This window comes from Medicago truncatula, chromosome 8 (genome assembly GCF_003473485.1).
Source record: "Medicago truncatula cultivar Jemalong A17 chromosome 8, MtrunA17r5.0-ANR, whole genome shotgun sequence".
Classification (NCBI taxonomy): Eukaryota; Viridiplantae; Streptophyta; class Magnoliopsida; order Fabales; family Fabaceae; genus Medicago; species Medicago truncatula.
In genome coordinates this window covers 30,213,888-30,227,468 of record NC_053049.1, presented here as the reverse complement: position 1 = coordinate 30,227,468, position 13,581 = coordinate 30,213,888, and the positions used below count along the sequence as shown (strand labels likewise).

General features: G+C 31.3%; 1 protein-coding gene across 1 annotated transcript; it reads right to left on the bottom strand.

Moving 5' to 3' along the window:
- Nucleotides 1–3,620: 3,620 nt before the first annotated feature.
- On the bottom strand, nucleotides 3,621–8,899 carry LOC11423695 (binding partner of ACD11 1). The gene is made up of 5 exons (XM_003628714.4): nucleotides 8,690–8,899; nucleotides 7,462–7,565; nucleotides 7,283–7,358; nucleotides 4,695–4,775; nucleotides 3,621–4,418 (listed from the first exon to the last, which is right to left on the bottom strand). The coding sequence occupies exons 1-5, from the start codon at nucleotides 8,693–8,695 to the stop codon at nucleotides 3,846–3,848; spliced, it is 840 nt and encodes a 279-aa protein (XP_003628762.1). The 5' UTR covers nucleotides 8,696–8,899; the 3' UTR covers nucleotides 3,621–3,845.
- Between the last annotated feature and the right edge of the window lie 4,682 nt (nucleotides 8,900–13,581).

The window sequence follows — 13,581 nt, the reverse complement described above, 5'->3', positions numbered from 1 at the left end:
ATCGCAGTCACGTTTTCTCGATCATTTTTTTCTTCATGTCTTTCGTGGCTTCATCTCAACCGTTGAGTTCTTTTAAGGAAAACCTATGGGCTTAAGGCCCACTTTGGTCACTGTCAAAGGATCACATTCTCTTCATAGAAAATTGCTTTTTTGACTAGAATACTTCCTATTGACATAAATAAATAATCAAATTATCCTTCTAGAGGCAGTTAACTGTCGTTGTCGCTGACTTTGATGTTTTTTATTATGATTTTACGTGTTTCGGTCGAAAAATTAAAATAAATCAAAACTTATTTAGAATTCTACGAAATTTTACAGACCCTCTATATATATTTTTTTAGAGTTTTCTGCAAAAAACCATATTAAAGTTCAATTTCTAAGTCGACGTTTTGATGTTTTGGTTTCTTGAGTTATTGACGCATTAAAAATTCATATTTAATCCATCCGTTGTCGAAAAATTCTAATTTTTTGCGGAAAATGTTTTTTTATGTTCTTAATATGTGTACAAAAAATAATTAAAAAATTCAACCTCTATATAACTTTTCCGGACGCGCAGTTAGAAAAATATTGCAATTTTATGCGTTTCAGGAAAAAAAATCAAAATAAATTGAGGATTACTCGAAATACTAAGAAAATTTACAGATCCTCTATATGTATTTTTATAGAGGTGTCTGTAAAAAAACAGCTCAAAATTTAATTTTTCGTGTCTTAAATTTTAGGCGCATTAAAAATTCATATTTAATCCGTCCCTTGTTGAAAAATTCAAATTTTTTGTGGGAGATGTTATTTTTTTGTTCTAAACATGAGTGCAAAAAAGCATAAAAAAGTTCAACCTTTAGGACACTTTTTTCGGACTCGTACTTGAAAAAAATTGCGATTTTGCATGGTTCAGTCGAAAAATAAAAATAAATCGAGATTTAGTAGAAATGCTACGAAAATTTATAGACACCTTTATATAAATACATATAGATGATGTGAAAATTTTCGTAACATTCCGAATAAGTTTCGATTTTTTTTATTTTTTCAATTGCGATTTTGCGCGTTTCGGTCGAAAAAATTAAAAAAAAAATCGAGACTTATTCGAAATGTTACGAAACTTTTCACATCATCTATATGTATTTTTATAGAGGTGTGTGTAAAGTGTCGTAGAATTCTGAATAACTTTCGATTTATTTTGATTTTTCTACCGAAACGTGTAAAATTATAATAAAAAGCAACAAAGCCAGCGGCAGTTAACTATCGGCGCATATGCCTGAGGCAGTTAACTACCGCTGAGGATAATTTGATCATTTACTTGTGTCAATAGAAAGTATTCTATGTCAGAAAAGCAATTTTCCTCTTCATATTCTTCCCACTTTAAAAATTGCTTTTCTTCATGTCTTTCGTGGCTTCATCTCAACCGTTGAGTTCTTTTCAAGAAAACCTATGGGCTTAAGGCCCACTTTGGTCACTATCAAAGGATCACATTCTCTTCATATTCTTCCCACTTTAAAATTGCTCTCCCACATCGAAAATGACTTTCGATACCTCCGATAATTAATTGTCGTTTACTCCTTAACATTCAGGTTAGGACCGAACGATAATTGTCGTCCATAGTATTTTGAATCATTTTAAAGTGTGAGAGGGCATTTTCTGAAGTGTAAAGAGCAATCTTCTCTCTTCATTCTCTATTTTTTATTACAAAATTCACTTTTTATATTTTTTTTTCTTTTATAAAACTTCTTCGAACTTTCACATGCATTTACAAAACTAATAATAATAATTTTTAATTGACAAAGGTAAATTTATTCTCTCTTATATTATTTGAATTATTGTAGTGTTAATTATGTAAATGTAATACACATTTTTTACAAATTTATTGATGCAACAATTTTTTTTTAATATTATTGAAATTTGTAGGGGGTATTATAACAAGAGACATGGAATATCTGAAGTGTATAAAAATTCCTCAATTTAGTCTATAAAGTATATTGACATTTGTTAACTTAGTCCATAAAATCTTAAAAGCATGGACTAAATTGATATGTTTATATACTTTATAATTACTTCTTATATTCTTCTTAAAAAAAATATACAATAATTTATTATATTATATACTTATGAGACTAAATTCAATAATGAGTGGTTTCCTTTAAAAAAAATTATAATTTAAGGATTAAATTGATGGTTTATTCGTTTTTTGAACATAAAAAATTCAAGGCTATATTTTAACATGTCTAATACATTTTGTATAACCGTTGATGTGACTGGAAGAGAAGAAAAAAGTAATAAAAACTGAAATATTATATCGCAACATTAAACAAGCATATTTTTGGATTTTAGTGTGATGACAGAGAAGTATGTTGTTTACGATGTGTTTAAAAATCTTTGAAACTCTTACAACACTATCTTTCGTCTAAAACTCATCATGTCCAATTCTTTTTGTTGAATCAACCATAATTACATTAGACAATTTGACTCAGTCGTAAGAACGTGGAGGACCATGAACTTCTACTTATCTAATATTTGATATTTGGATTCTTGATGCATTTCTTTTGAAATTGTGATTAAATATCATGGTAGCGCATAAGCAATATATGTAGCTTTCATAAATATATCTTGTTAAACAACATATATCGGGAAGCAAGATTTCTCATGGAGACGTAGAAGATAGTGATTTTTTTATTTTTTTTTACAATATGATGGTGATGTTGGTCATCGTTGAAGGTAGAGCTGTCAAAACGGGCCGGCCCATTTAGCCCGAATAAATATAGGGCTTGGGCCTAAAATATTGAGCCCGAAATTTAATAGGGCTTTTTAGCCCGGCCCTTAAAAGCCCGGTATCCGTTAGGGCTAGCCCGAATAGGCCGCGGGTAGCCCGTTAGCCCGCATAAAAAAAAATCTATAAATTATATATATTTTTCAAATAATTATTTACTTAGTTGATTATCAAAGTAAAAAAATGAAAATGAAAATTCAATGAATTAACACAAATATAAATGTAATATAAAATTATATTTATTCATTTCGTTATTTATAGTTTTAAAGATCGAATATATAAATATCTATAACCATAGCATATCTAATTTATTTAAAATCATTTTCCTCGTCGTTTTAGTTTACGACGTTTGTACGAAAATGTTTACAATTTACTTTTGTGCTAGACATTATTTAAACATATTAAAAATATTATTTATAAAAAAATTATAGCAGTGTTTTACAGTACTTTTTTAAAATAAAAAATTATAATTTTTAATACGGGCCGGGCTCGGGTAGTATATTTCAAGCGCGTTTTGTCAACCGGGCTTTTTGGCCCGGCCCGCTAAAGCCCGCTAGGGCCGGCCCGTTTTGACAGCTATAGTTGAAGGTTTGAATGATTTTGAAGCATATGCAATGTAAACCTCATGTGACGTTCCTTCACACAATTGGCTCTAATATTTTTCCATGGAAACTTATTTTTATTATATATTAAAATATCACTTATAAAGTTTTTAAAGTTTTTGTTTAAATTTTTTATAAAAAAGTTACTCAAATTTTATTGTAACAAAAAGTATATTCACTATAGACATGATTTTGCGGGATCTCATGATAATCCTTCATTTTCCACCCTTGTGTAAAAATAAAATTTTCAACGACAAAAATTGTATACTGAAAAAACTTCCATTCCCTTATATTTTTCTCCATGGGCTGAATGGGAAAAGACAACAAGCATATAATTTCCAACTTTGGAAATTCAGTTTCTATTTGCTTATAAAAGTGAATCAAATAGCTGCAAACTTGTCCAAGTAACTAGTAAAATCTGTCAAAGCTGTGCTCACAATAAAACAATTTGCAGGAGTTTCAAAAAGGTATGTACAAGAAGTGAATCAAAGGATCAAACCCTGAGCAGGTGCAGGCTTGGAAGAGTGCAGTTCACTTGTTGCTGCTGCTTTTGGGGACTCCGAAAGGACCTGCGCATACTGGTCTTCAACTTTACGATTCTGTTCCACTTCTGCATTTTCCACTTTCTCTTTTGTTTTCTGTCCTACATCCCCAGCTGCCTTAGCAACCTTATTAAAAGCACCAGTTACCCAGGTAGTACCAGTGAGTATATAGCGATTCTTCATTATAGCAGACCCTGCGGTACTGACTTTCTGTTCAGCAGCTGCAAATGCTGATTTGGTCTTTTCTGAAACCTGAAATTTTTGATCCACTTCTTTAACTCTACCACTCACAACTGATGCACCAGCAGTTAATTTCTCACTAAGCCCAAGTTTTTGGTCAAAAGATGTAACTTTCGCCGAGGCTGTTGAACTCAACTGGTGCTTCTCATCAAAACCCTTTGCTTTGTTCACAGCATCTTTCCCTAAGATAAATCCCTTCGCAAGCATGCTGGTGACCACATCCTCTGCCTTCCGTAAAGCAGAGTCGGCACCTCCAGGAGTTTTACCCTCAGAAGCCTGAAAAATATTACACATTTGTTAGGCAAAAACATCCTAGTTAATGGTATGTTTGGAATGGTGATATAAGGTGGAATAGCTGAATAGGATGAAATGAATATCCTAGTTAATGGTATGTTTGGAATAGTGGTATAAGGTGGAATAGCCGAATAGGATGAAATGAGTTCATTAGATTTTAAAATTTGAATGTTATCTTATTTCGTTATATTCCATATTATACCACTTATCCAAACATACCCATGAGCACATTAACTAGAGGGTCTTTATGAGGCTTACAGATGATGCCAAGGCAGCAGGTGGAAGTTTGTAATCTGGATCCAGAGTTATCTTAACTGACAAATCAACTATTGTTGCCCCCTGATATGTTGAAAAACTCGGTTAAATTTTTTATATATATATATAATTGCTGGCTAAATAAATTCCTACATTAAAGAAACAAGACACTTAATTTGGTTCTCCAAAAATATACATGCATCAAATTGCTTCTCCATTTAGCAGTGATATCAAAATAGTCCTTCAATGATTAGTATTATTAATAACGTTGCCAGTTTCATCCTTCCAGGACCAAATTGATCCTATTTTAAGGATCAATTTTATAGCAATTTTATGTCACTGATATCTATGAGAGGTTGCATACATCGTTGGACCAGAATAAGTTGACCAACATAATAGGATGTCAGCAATGTCACAAACTCATAGTATGACCCAATGATAAAATTTTAAATCTACTACCCAAATAAAATGATAAATCAGACACATCCCAAAGTAGAGGCACTTAGGCAACATATCATACTTCCAAAGGCTATTCTTTTTAATTTGCTACTACACAAACCCAAAAATAAGACAACTAGTGTCTAGGATCCTATGCAAACCAAACACAGATTAACATCAGTAAGCTTGCATATTTAAACTCTTTCAAACTCCCCTTCAATTTATATTAAATCTGAAATTGAATGATTGAAACTTCCCAATCTTCTAGTTCTAGTAGCAAAAATAAATTTTAGGGTTAATAGTGCTTTAACCCCCTGTAATATAGGTCATTTTCGGTTTTCCACCCTGTAAAAAATTTTGTTTGGTTTTCGTCCTTGTAATTTGAAGATTTCTGGTTTTGGACCTTCATGAATTTTGACAGTACAAAATCGGCGATATGGCAGGGGGCTAAACCAAAATTCTCTCGAATTAACAGGGGGTAAACCAAAATTTTCTCAAATTTTTGGGGCATAAACCGAAATTTTCTCAAATTACAAGGGGCGAAATTTTCGATGAAGGTCCAAAACCAAAAAATATTAAAATTACAAGGACGAAAACTAAACAAAAATTTTTACAGGGTGGAAAATCGGAAATGACATATATTACAGGCGGATAAAACACTATTAACCCTAAATTTTATCTTAAAGCAGTGAAGGGTACGTTTTCCAGCATCAGACATCACATGAATCAATACAACATGCATATCCAAAAAGATCAACTTTGATAATCCATAACATAAAGATTAAGTAACATTTTATATTGACTATTGACTGCCGAACAGCACAATCCTTCTCTTTTCTCTGAACATGGAACCAACTAAGTATACCAAATAGGCAGAGATGCATATCCAATAAAATTGCCGGAAAATAGTGTTAAATATAAAAACATTTGAAGTGTTTTTAAGCTTTTGGGATAATAGATTAATGATTGAATATTTTTATCTGTTATTCACGACATGGCATCACAGCCTCTATATTAAGAAGAGAATATGTTAGACCTCTCATTAAAGATTAATAAAATTGAATATTTTTATGATTGAATATTTTTATCTGTCACCCTATTTTATTATTCTCAATTCTGAGTTTGTATCACATTGACCATTTGGTCTAGAGTTCAATCTCTGTTTCCTCCATTGGTCTAAATAAGAGTTATTTTTCAGCACAAAGCAGGGTGGGCCTGTGCATTGTCTACGCTTCCAGACCAAAGGGCTCTTACGTTAGTCGGCAAGGGAACCCCATGAATCAGACATATAAATAACCATTTGTGTGTTTTCACCCAATAGCTTAAGTTTTTGGGATAGTTGGTTCATGACAAACAATAATGTCAGTTCTAATTGTGAAGCTTCAAAATGATTCCAAACCTGATGTTTACGCTCAACAAAGACATTCTTTTATATCATAAGAACTAACAGTGGCATCAAAATAAGTACCAAAACCCCTTTCTTTCATAACACTAAACTTGTTTATGTGAATTGAATAGGAAAAATGCCATATTCCTAACTGCCTAAGAAAGCAGCTGAGACATATATGCAGCCTCTAAGGTCCAAACTAAACAAGCAAAGGATTGCATGATTGTTTGTCATCAACAACAAAAAAACTCGAATTGTTTGAAAAATTAAAAATAACGAGATCGACCGCTAGGATACAATGTGACAAGCTGAGATGGAGATACTGATGAATTTTGAAGATTAACTAACAAGTATGACCAATTACGCGAGAAACGCCTTTTGAGAAATGGAGGATACTTATCACCAAAAAAGGCAGGGGTGAAAACAATACAGCCAAAAAAAAAGACTTATGAAACCCCCTCAGGTAAGAGTTTCTAAACATGTAGCACTACAAGATCCTCAAATAAATATCAGTTTTCTACAAGATTCCCTTATGCTACATTATCTAGCCAAAAAGCTAAACACATCAACTCAAGGCAATGCCTTTTTAAGGATAAATGACACACAATCATGTAGTTCTAAGCCCTGAAATCTCAGTAATGAATATATGATTCTTTGGATGACAATCCAAGACAAATTGATTGGGTGCTTAAAATACTTAACTATTTCATAAACAACCATGTGTGATACACATATATTAACTGATGATCAATGGCAGGAAGATTACCGATAGTAGTACTGCCGTCTCGGCACCTTGTGGATCCTTGAAAGTAACAAAGGCAATTTGAGATCGTTCGTCGTAGCTGCATTAATAATTTAATATATAAACATGTGATTGTATAATAAAACTTAATAATGGGAGCACTCTTAAAAATAGTCGACTACCAAGCACAGAAACTCACTGACCTTTGCATTTCAACATATTCAATGTCACCGGAAAATGAAAAGAACTCCTTTAGGTCTTGTTCAGATGCTCCCAAGGAAACATTATCGACTTTTATAGTTTTGACCTGCAAATAAAATACATGTAACACTGAACGTTTAAAACCTTGTGGAGAACCCATATCTGCATCATACACTCTTGTGCTCTGATATCTAACACTTAAGAACTAAGAATGGGAACTTCCCTTGCAGTGTCACCTAGTCTCCAATGACTAAAAGTAATGACATAAGATGAAGTTACATAAGAATTAATAAAAGGGAAACCCGGTGCACTAAAGCTCCCGCTTTCACAGGGTCTGGGAAGGCAAGACTGTTTCCAGGACTTGAACCCGTGACATTTCAGTCACATAAAAAACAACTTTACTGGTTCCGCCAAGGCTACCCCTTTACATAAGAATTAATAGATACTCTAATTTCTATCAAGCTGCCAATCCACTCATTGCATTTTTTTAATGTTTATAATTGCTGCTTATAACTACTATTAGTATTAAAATTTAAATGCAATATCAAAAAAGGGATGCGAGAAAGTTAAAAAATTACAAAATTATGTTGAGAAAAGAAGAAAGGCGGAAACCTTAACCCAAAAGCCGGACACAGAAAACAACAATTTTAAACATATGATCTAAAACAAACCAAGACGATCCCCAACTTGATCCGCCAGTATCAAGGTAGTTAAAATCGGGAAGAGTAAGTAAAATCATAAATCGTGGAATCATAACAGTAACCATAAGATTATATAAAATTCGTAAACTTGAATGTATGCATATAAAATAGCATTAGTACAATAAAGAAAACCTTAAAATACTTGTGTAAATTTAACTTCATAAGCATAGCACATAAGTAAGATAATTAAAACCTCAAATCACATTTCAAATAGTTATATTTATTAATAAGCATAATCGCAGAAAGGTTTCAACCTAACAATTAACAAAGACTGGGGGGGGATTCTACCCGAATCCACCAAATTTGCAGCTTAGAGCGTAAGTGTGTATGATGATAATCACTTATGTATAAGCTATTAATAATATAACAAATAATATTAAATTGTTTTTGAGTTTTCTTGATAAGCTATAATATTGTAGAAAACAGCTTATGAACTGTTTTTATAAGCTATACCAAACAGTCTGAGATAAGAAGGGTAAGACGGATCTAGGAGGAGCAAGATTTATGGGTTTATGAGATGAGAACTAACCGACATATCAGAAGAAGCGTAACGGCGTCGAAATGAGGAGTTAGAAGATGAAGAAAACGATGTAAAGTGAAGACAAGACTACACTTTTATCGTTCTCTGACTTTGAAACGCGTACTGGATTTGCGTCGCACGTGCTTTCGACTATCGTCGTGGTGGTGGAGTTACAGGTATAGAGTAGAACGGGGTAAACCGCGTGATAATGACTCAATTCCAAGACTTGGACTTCCTTAACATGACTGCAAACATATTCAATTTAATCTTTCTACCACATCATCGTTTTTGTAATTTTTTACTAATAGAATGAGTAAACATTTACAAACGTAAACAACCAAAATAATATAAAACTAATTTGTTACGAACACCAAAATTTAAAGAACTTCTGATGTAATCTAGTCTACTTTTTATTACGATTAAATTTGGTCTTCTTAACAAATGCCCGGGATATTTTTAAAGATCAAAAAATTAAAAATTATTCAAAAGTTAAATATTACAAATTGTAATGCATTGAATATACTAATTCTCATAAAAATTTATTGAAAAATGTTAACGAGTGTTCCGGGACACTCTTTAAGATTTTTAAAAGGTAAATTTTTTAAAAAATTCATGTAATGAATGCATCGGAAATTGAAATATTTGATTTTTTTATTGAATAATTTTTCTTTTGAAATCTTTGAAGAGTGCTCGAGTTAACAAGACCCAAACTTATTATTAAAGTCTTTAAATAGTGTTTGGATGCACCAGTTTGGTTAGCATTTTATAAAAACTAATTAAAGAATGAGAAATGATAACGAGTGCTTTAAAGTAAACCTTAAAAAAAATTATGAGTTAATGCATGAAATCAAAGCAACCTTTTGAATAGTCATGTAAATGCAGCTTGATTAGTAGTTTCAAGAACATTGATATGCAGTCAGGGGTGGATCTGGACTCAAAATATTAGTAGGGAAAAAAAAATTTTGTCAAATAATTAAATAATATTGGATTTAATAAGAAGTTATATTAAAAAAAAAAGGTCCGCCCCTCTATGCAGTTCGAACTCTGAATCCCTCGCTTTACAAATTTATTAAAAAAAAGTAACTTCCTGTAAAAATAAGTGTGTGCGAGAGAGAAGGAATTCTACTATGGTCATTGGTCACAAACATAAATAAATAGTATTTAGGCACACACATGTTAAAAGAATTTTTCTAATAATAAAAAAGAAATTAATAATAAAATAATTTTGTATTTTTACAAAAAGCCTTTTATTTGTGTGTGTGACTAAACACAATTTTTTCGTCGATTTTTTTATTAAATTATTTTTATTTTATCAAATATTTATTTATTTAAATAAAAAAGATTAAATATTATTTGAAGTTATTTATTGAATTTTTTTTAAAGAGGTGATCCATTGGATTTTTAAAATAAGGTGGAAGAATCCAATTCATCCATAGTTTTTAATGGATGGATCTAGATCAATCCATTAAATTTTTTTGTTTGGTGGATAGATTAGATGGATTTTATAATGAATGGATGTGGATCTCATGAATCATATTGTCACCCTTAATTTATGGTCGTAGAAGAATTTCTCGTGTGCGAGATACATAACTTTTTTGGTGTAATATATTCTCAATATACCTTTACCCAAAAATTGATTTACTCTTAAAAAAACAACATTTTTTCACTCACCTTATTTATTTATCTCTTTCTCTTTGATTTTAATACACGAATCTTAATATTTTAAAAAAATCCTTAAAATATTAAATTTCACAACTTTTGTTATTTTTATGGATGAAAGCAAAAATACGGGAACGCTAGTTAACAATAAAAATCCTTAAATCCTTAAAATAATGGAAGAAACAACATCGTTGTTTCCTCATCAAAAGGCCACCTCAAAGAACCACAATAATATTGGCTACTCGTCTTGAAATATTGGAGAAAATTTGTACAAATATGAAGCAAAACTCTAAAAAAGACTCCATTCAATTAAAAGATCAAATCGCCAAACCTTATTGTTCAACCTGGGTCATGATTGTTCAAGCAAGCTTTCATATAATTATTTGAATCCAACATTCATGAGTCAACATAGCACAAGGATTTATTTTCCACCACAGTAATAAATTCATTTCCATGTAGATTATCAATTGAATAAACTAAAAGAAGCAAAGACCTGAAAATGAAGGAGAAGAAGAATAAGAGCTATCATGACAACCAATGATTCAAGGATCCAAAGGTTACAAAACCAAAATAAATGCTAATTGGCCAATTATTTAAACATGACAAATGAAATATGGTTTATCTCTAGAGATAGAGAAGAGAGAAATAGAGGAGAGAGATAGAGAAGAGAGAAAAAAAAAGAGAAGTTGGAGTTTTTTTTGTTTGGCAAGAAGAGAAATTGAGAAGAGAGAAGAATAAATGGTGGGCCCATACCTTTTTTGTTTCTCTTTAAAAGTGTGAAGAAAGAGGGAAGAAGACAAAAAAGTCTATTATGCCATTGGTTTTTTAATTAATCATAAAGTGTAATGTTATCTTATTAAGGATATTTTTGTCTTTTTAAAAATAATAACATTTCTTTCTCTTCTATTTCTCTCTTCTTTCTTTTATACCAAACAATACATCAAATCTTCTCTATTTCTCATCATTTTCTCTCTTCACAAACTCTCTCTAACCTATTTCTCTTTTTCCAACTTCTCTTCCGAACCAAACACAATGTAAATGTATGCATCCTGTTTCAGCAATTTTTTACAGAGATGTTAATTTTCATTTGTTTCACAATGTTGATGCATTTTTTCTAAGAATATAGGTTAAGATCATAGGCGGATCAATTGGGTGACATAATGCACTAATAAAGTTAATATTATTAGTCCTATGCAAAAAATTATAAAGTTTAACTTTTCTTGTTAATTGGTGACCATATTCAACCAATTTTTTTTATTTTTTTTTGAAAGAGGCAGAAATACGAATAATAAATTATGACCAATCTTATGTGTTTCAAATGCTAAAAAACTTTAAAATTCAAGAAATGTTGTTCAACTTACATACATGATTTTTTTTATCAAATTAGATTTTGGAAAGAGTAGTGATATATGTACAACCATTGGTGACAACTTTGATGACAACTATTATTTTCTCTCTTTTCATTGGTCAAAAACAATAGAGAGGGAGAGAGAGAGAGAGAGAGAGAGAGAGAGAGAGAGAGAGAGAGAGAGAGAAAGGAAGAGAGAGAATAAGAATATAATGTGAGTATGAGAGAGAAAGTTGTCAAAAAATTGTCATAAAATGGATGTACAAATATCATTTCTCTTTTGGAAACAACCATTATTTTCTAATTAGAGATCCTAACTAACATCTCAGAACCTAATTACACATGCAAGTCAAATAACTTCGCAAGAGTCAATAACATGTTTTCAAAAAAGCATATAAAGAAAAAGTCAATCATTCCTTCTTGATGTGTTTAACCAACTTAGTGGAAGACAATTGTGTTGGGTTATAGGCATCAGATGCAATGTCATCTTGATATTTCTCAACTGACGAACGCTTTGCAGAAGTACAATTCCCAACTTGTTCCAAATCATTTTCGCAACAAGCAGAGATGATTGTTGTCACAATAAGATAAAATTTTCATACTTAAAATGAAGATGATATTAATAATTACAATAGTGCTATCATTCATTAAATCACACAGAAATTCAATGTGTTTATTATATCGTGGGAATATTAAGGGAATGTGAGCATTCAGCAAAAACATTGTTCTTCTCGAGGAATATTAGTTAACTTGTCATAAAATCCTACAATAATAAAATTGTGACACAAAAAGAAAAAGTCAAATTAATTATAAAAAAAAAAAAAAAAAAAGGGCATGCACAAAGAACCTCGTCAAGTTGTTGCTCCTTTAGCTGAATTTCATCGGGTTAAAGATGGGACTTAATTTTCTTGATGACAACAAGATCACGGGAAACACCTAAAATAGATGAATAATGATAGTATGGATGATACTTGACACGTAACGCAAACTCAAGGCCGAGTAGTTTATCTAGATGTTTTGGATATATTTTAGGATCATCCTAATCGACCTTCATAAATAAATACAATTACATAAGTTATAATACCTATCAACCATGCAGAAAATAAGATGAAAACTAAATTAGGGATACCTCTTGCATAGTCTTCTTAAGAGCTTGGACAGTAATACCAATAACCTGAAAACTTTCACTATCCTAAAACATAAATTCAGCCTTGTGACCATCATGAATAACTTGCACAACTACCTTGTATCTGATAAAATGGATAGATTAAAAAACATACCAGAAATGTGCCAAGCAAAAAAGCACTAATCCACCACATGAAAATTTAAATATGTAACCTATAGCTATACCATTTGACTTTGATGTCTTCAGACATTTGGTGCAACTCTCATAATACCATCCAAACTGGTTATGATTGAATTTAGTTATTTTTCCAATAGTGATGCAGTATGTATCCTAACACAAATTATGCAAATGAAATAAAGAATAAATGTATTTTTAATTTGTGCATAAAAAAACTCAAAGGATGTTTGTACATAAAAAAAGCTGACCCTGATTATGTCTCTAAACTCAGCAATTGGCCTAACTTGAGATAGAGTGGAAAAATCATTGTACTAAGTACGTTGAGAAGAAGTCGAACCCTAACTTAAATTCTGATTGAAGCTTTGACTCTGAGCTTGAGAAATGTTAAGATCACGACAACTATTCAAGAAACATGGTCAAATAACAATCAAATTGGATTGTGAAATAATAAGTTACTCTAACACTATATTGTGAAATCTTAATGCAAACTTACTAAGTCTTAAACTTCTCAACAACCAGATGATGTAGGTTGATGAGCAGCCTCGAACCTAACCAATTGTTACATATATCTGTCATGTCATTGTGTACAAA

What these genes read in the sequence shown, in the direction of transcription:
- LOC11423695 (XM_003628714.4), bottom strand. An exon ending in GAATATGTTGAAATGCAAAG is followed by an intron (nt 7,359 to 7,461) that starts GTCAGTGAGTTT and finishes TTATTAATGCAG; the next exon opens with CTACGACGAACGATCTCAAA. An exon ending in AGACGGCAGTACTACTATCG is followed by an intron (nt 4,776 to 7,282) that starts GTAATCTTCCTG and finishes TCAACATATCAG; the next exon opens with GGGGCAACAATAGTTGATTT.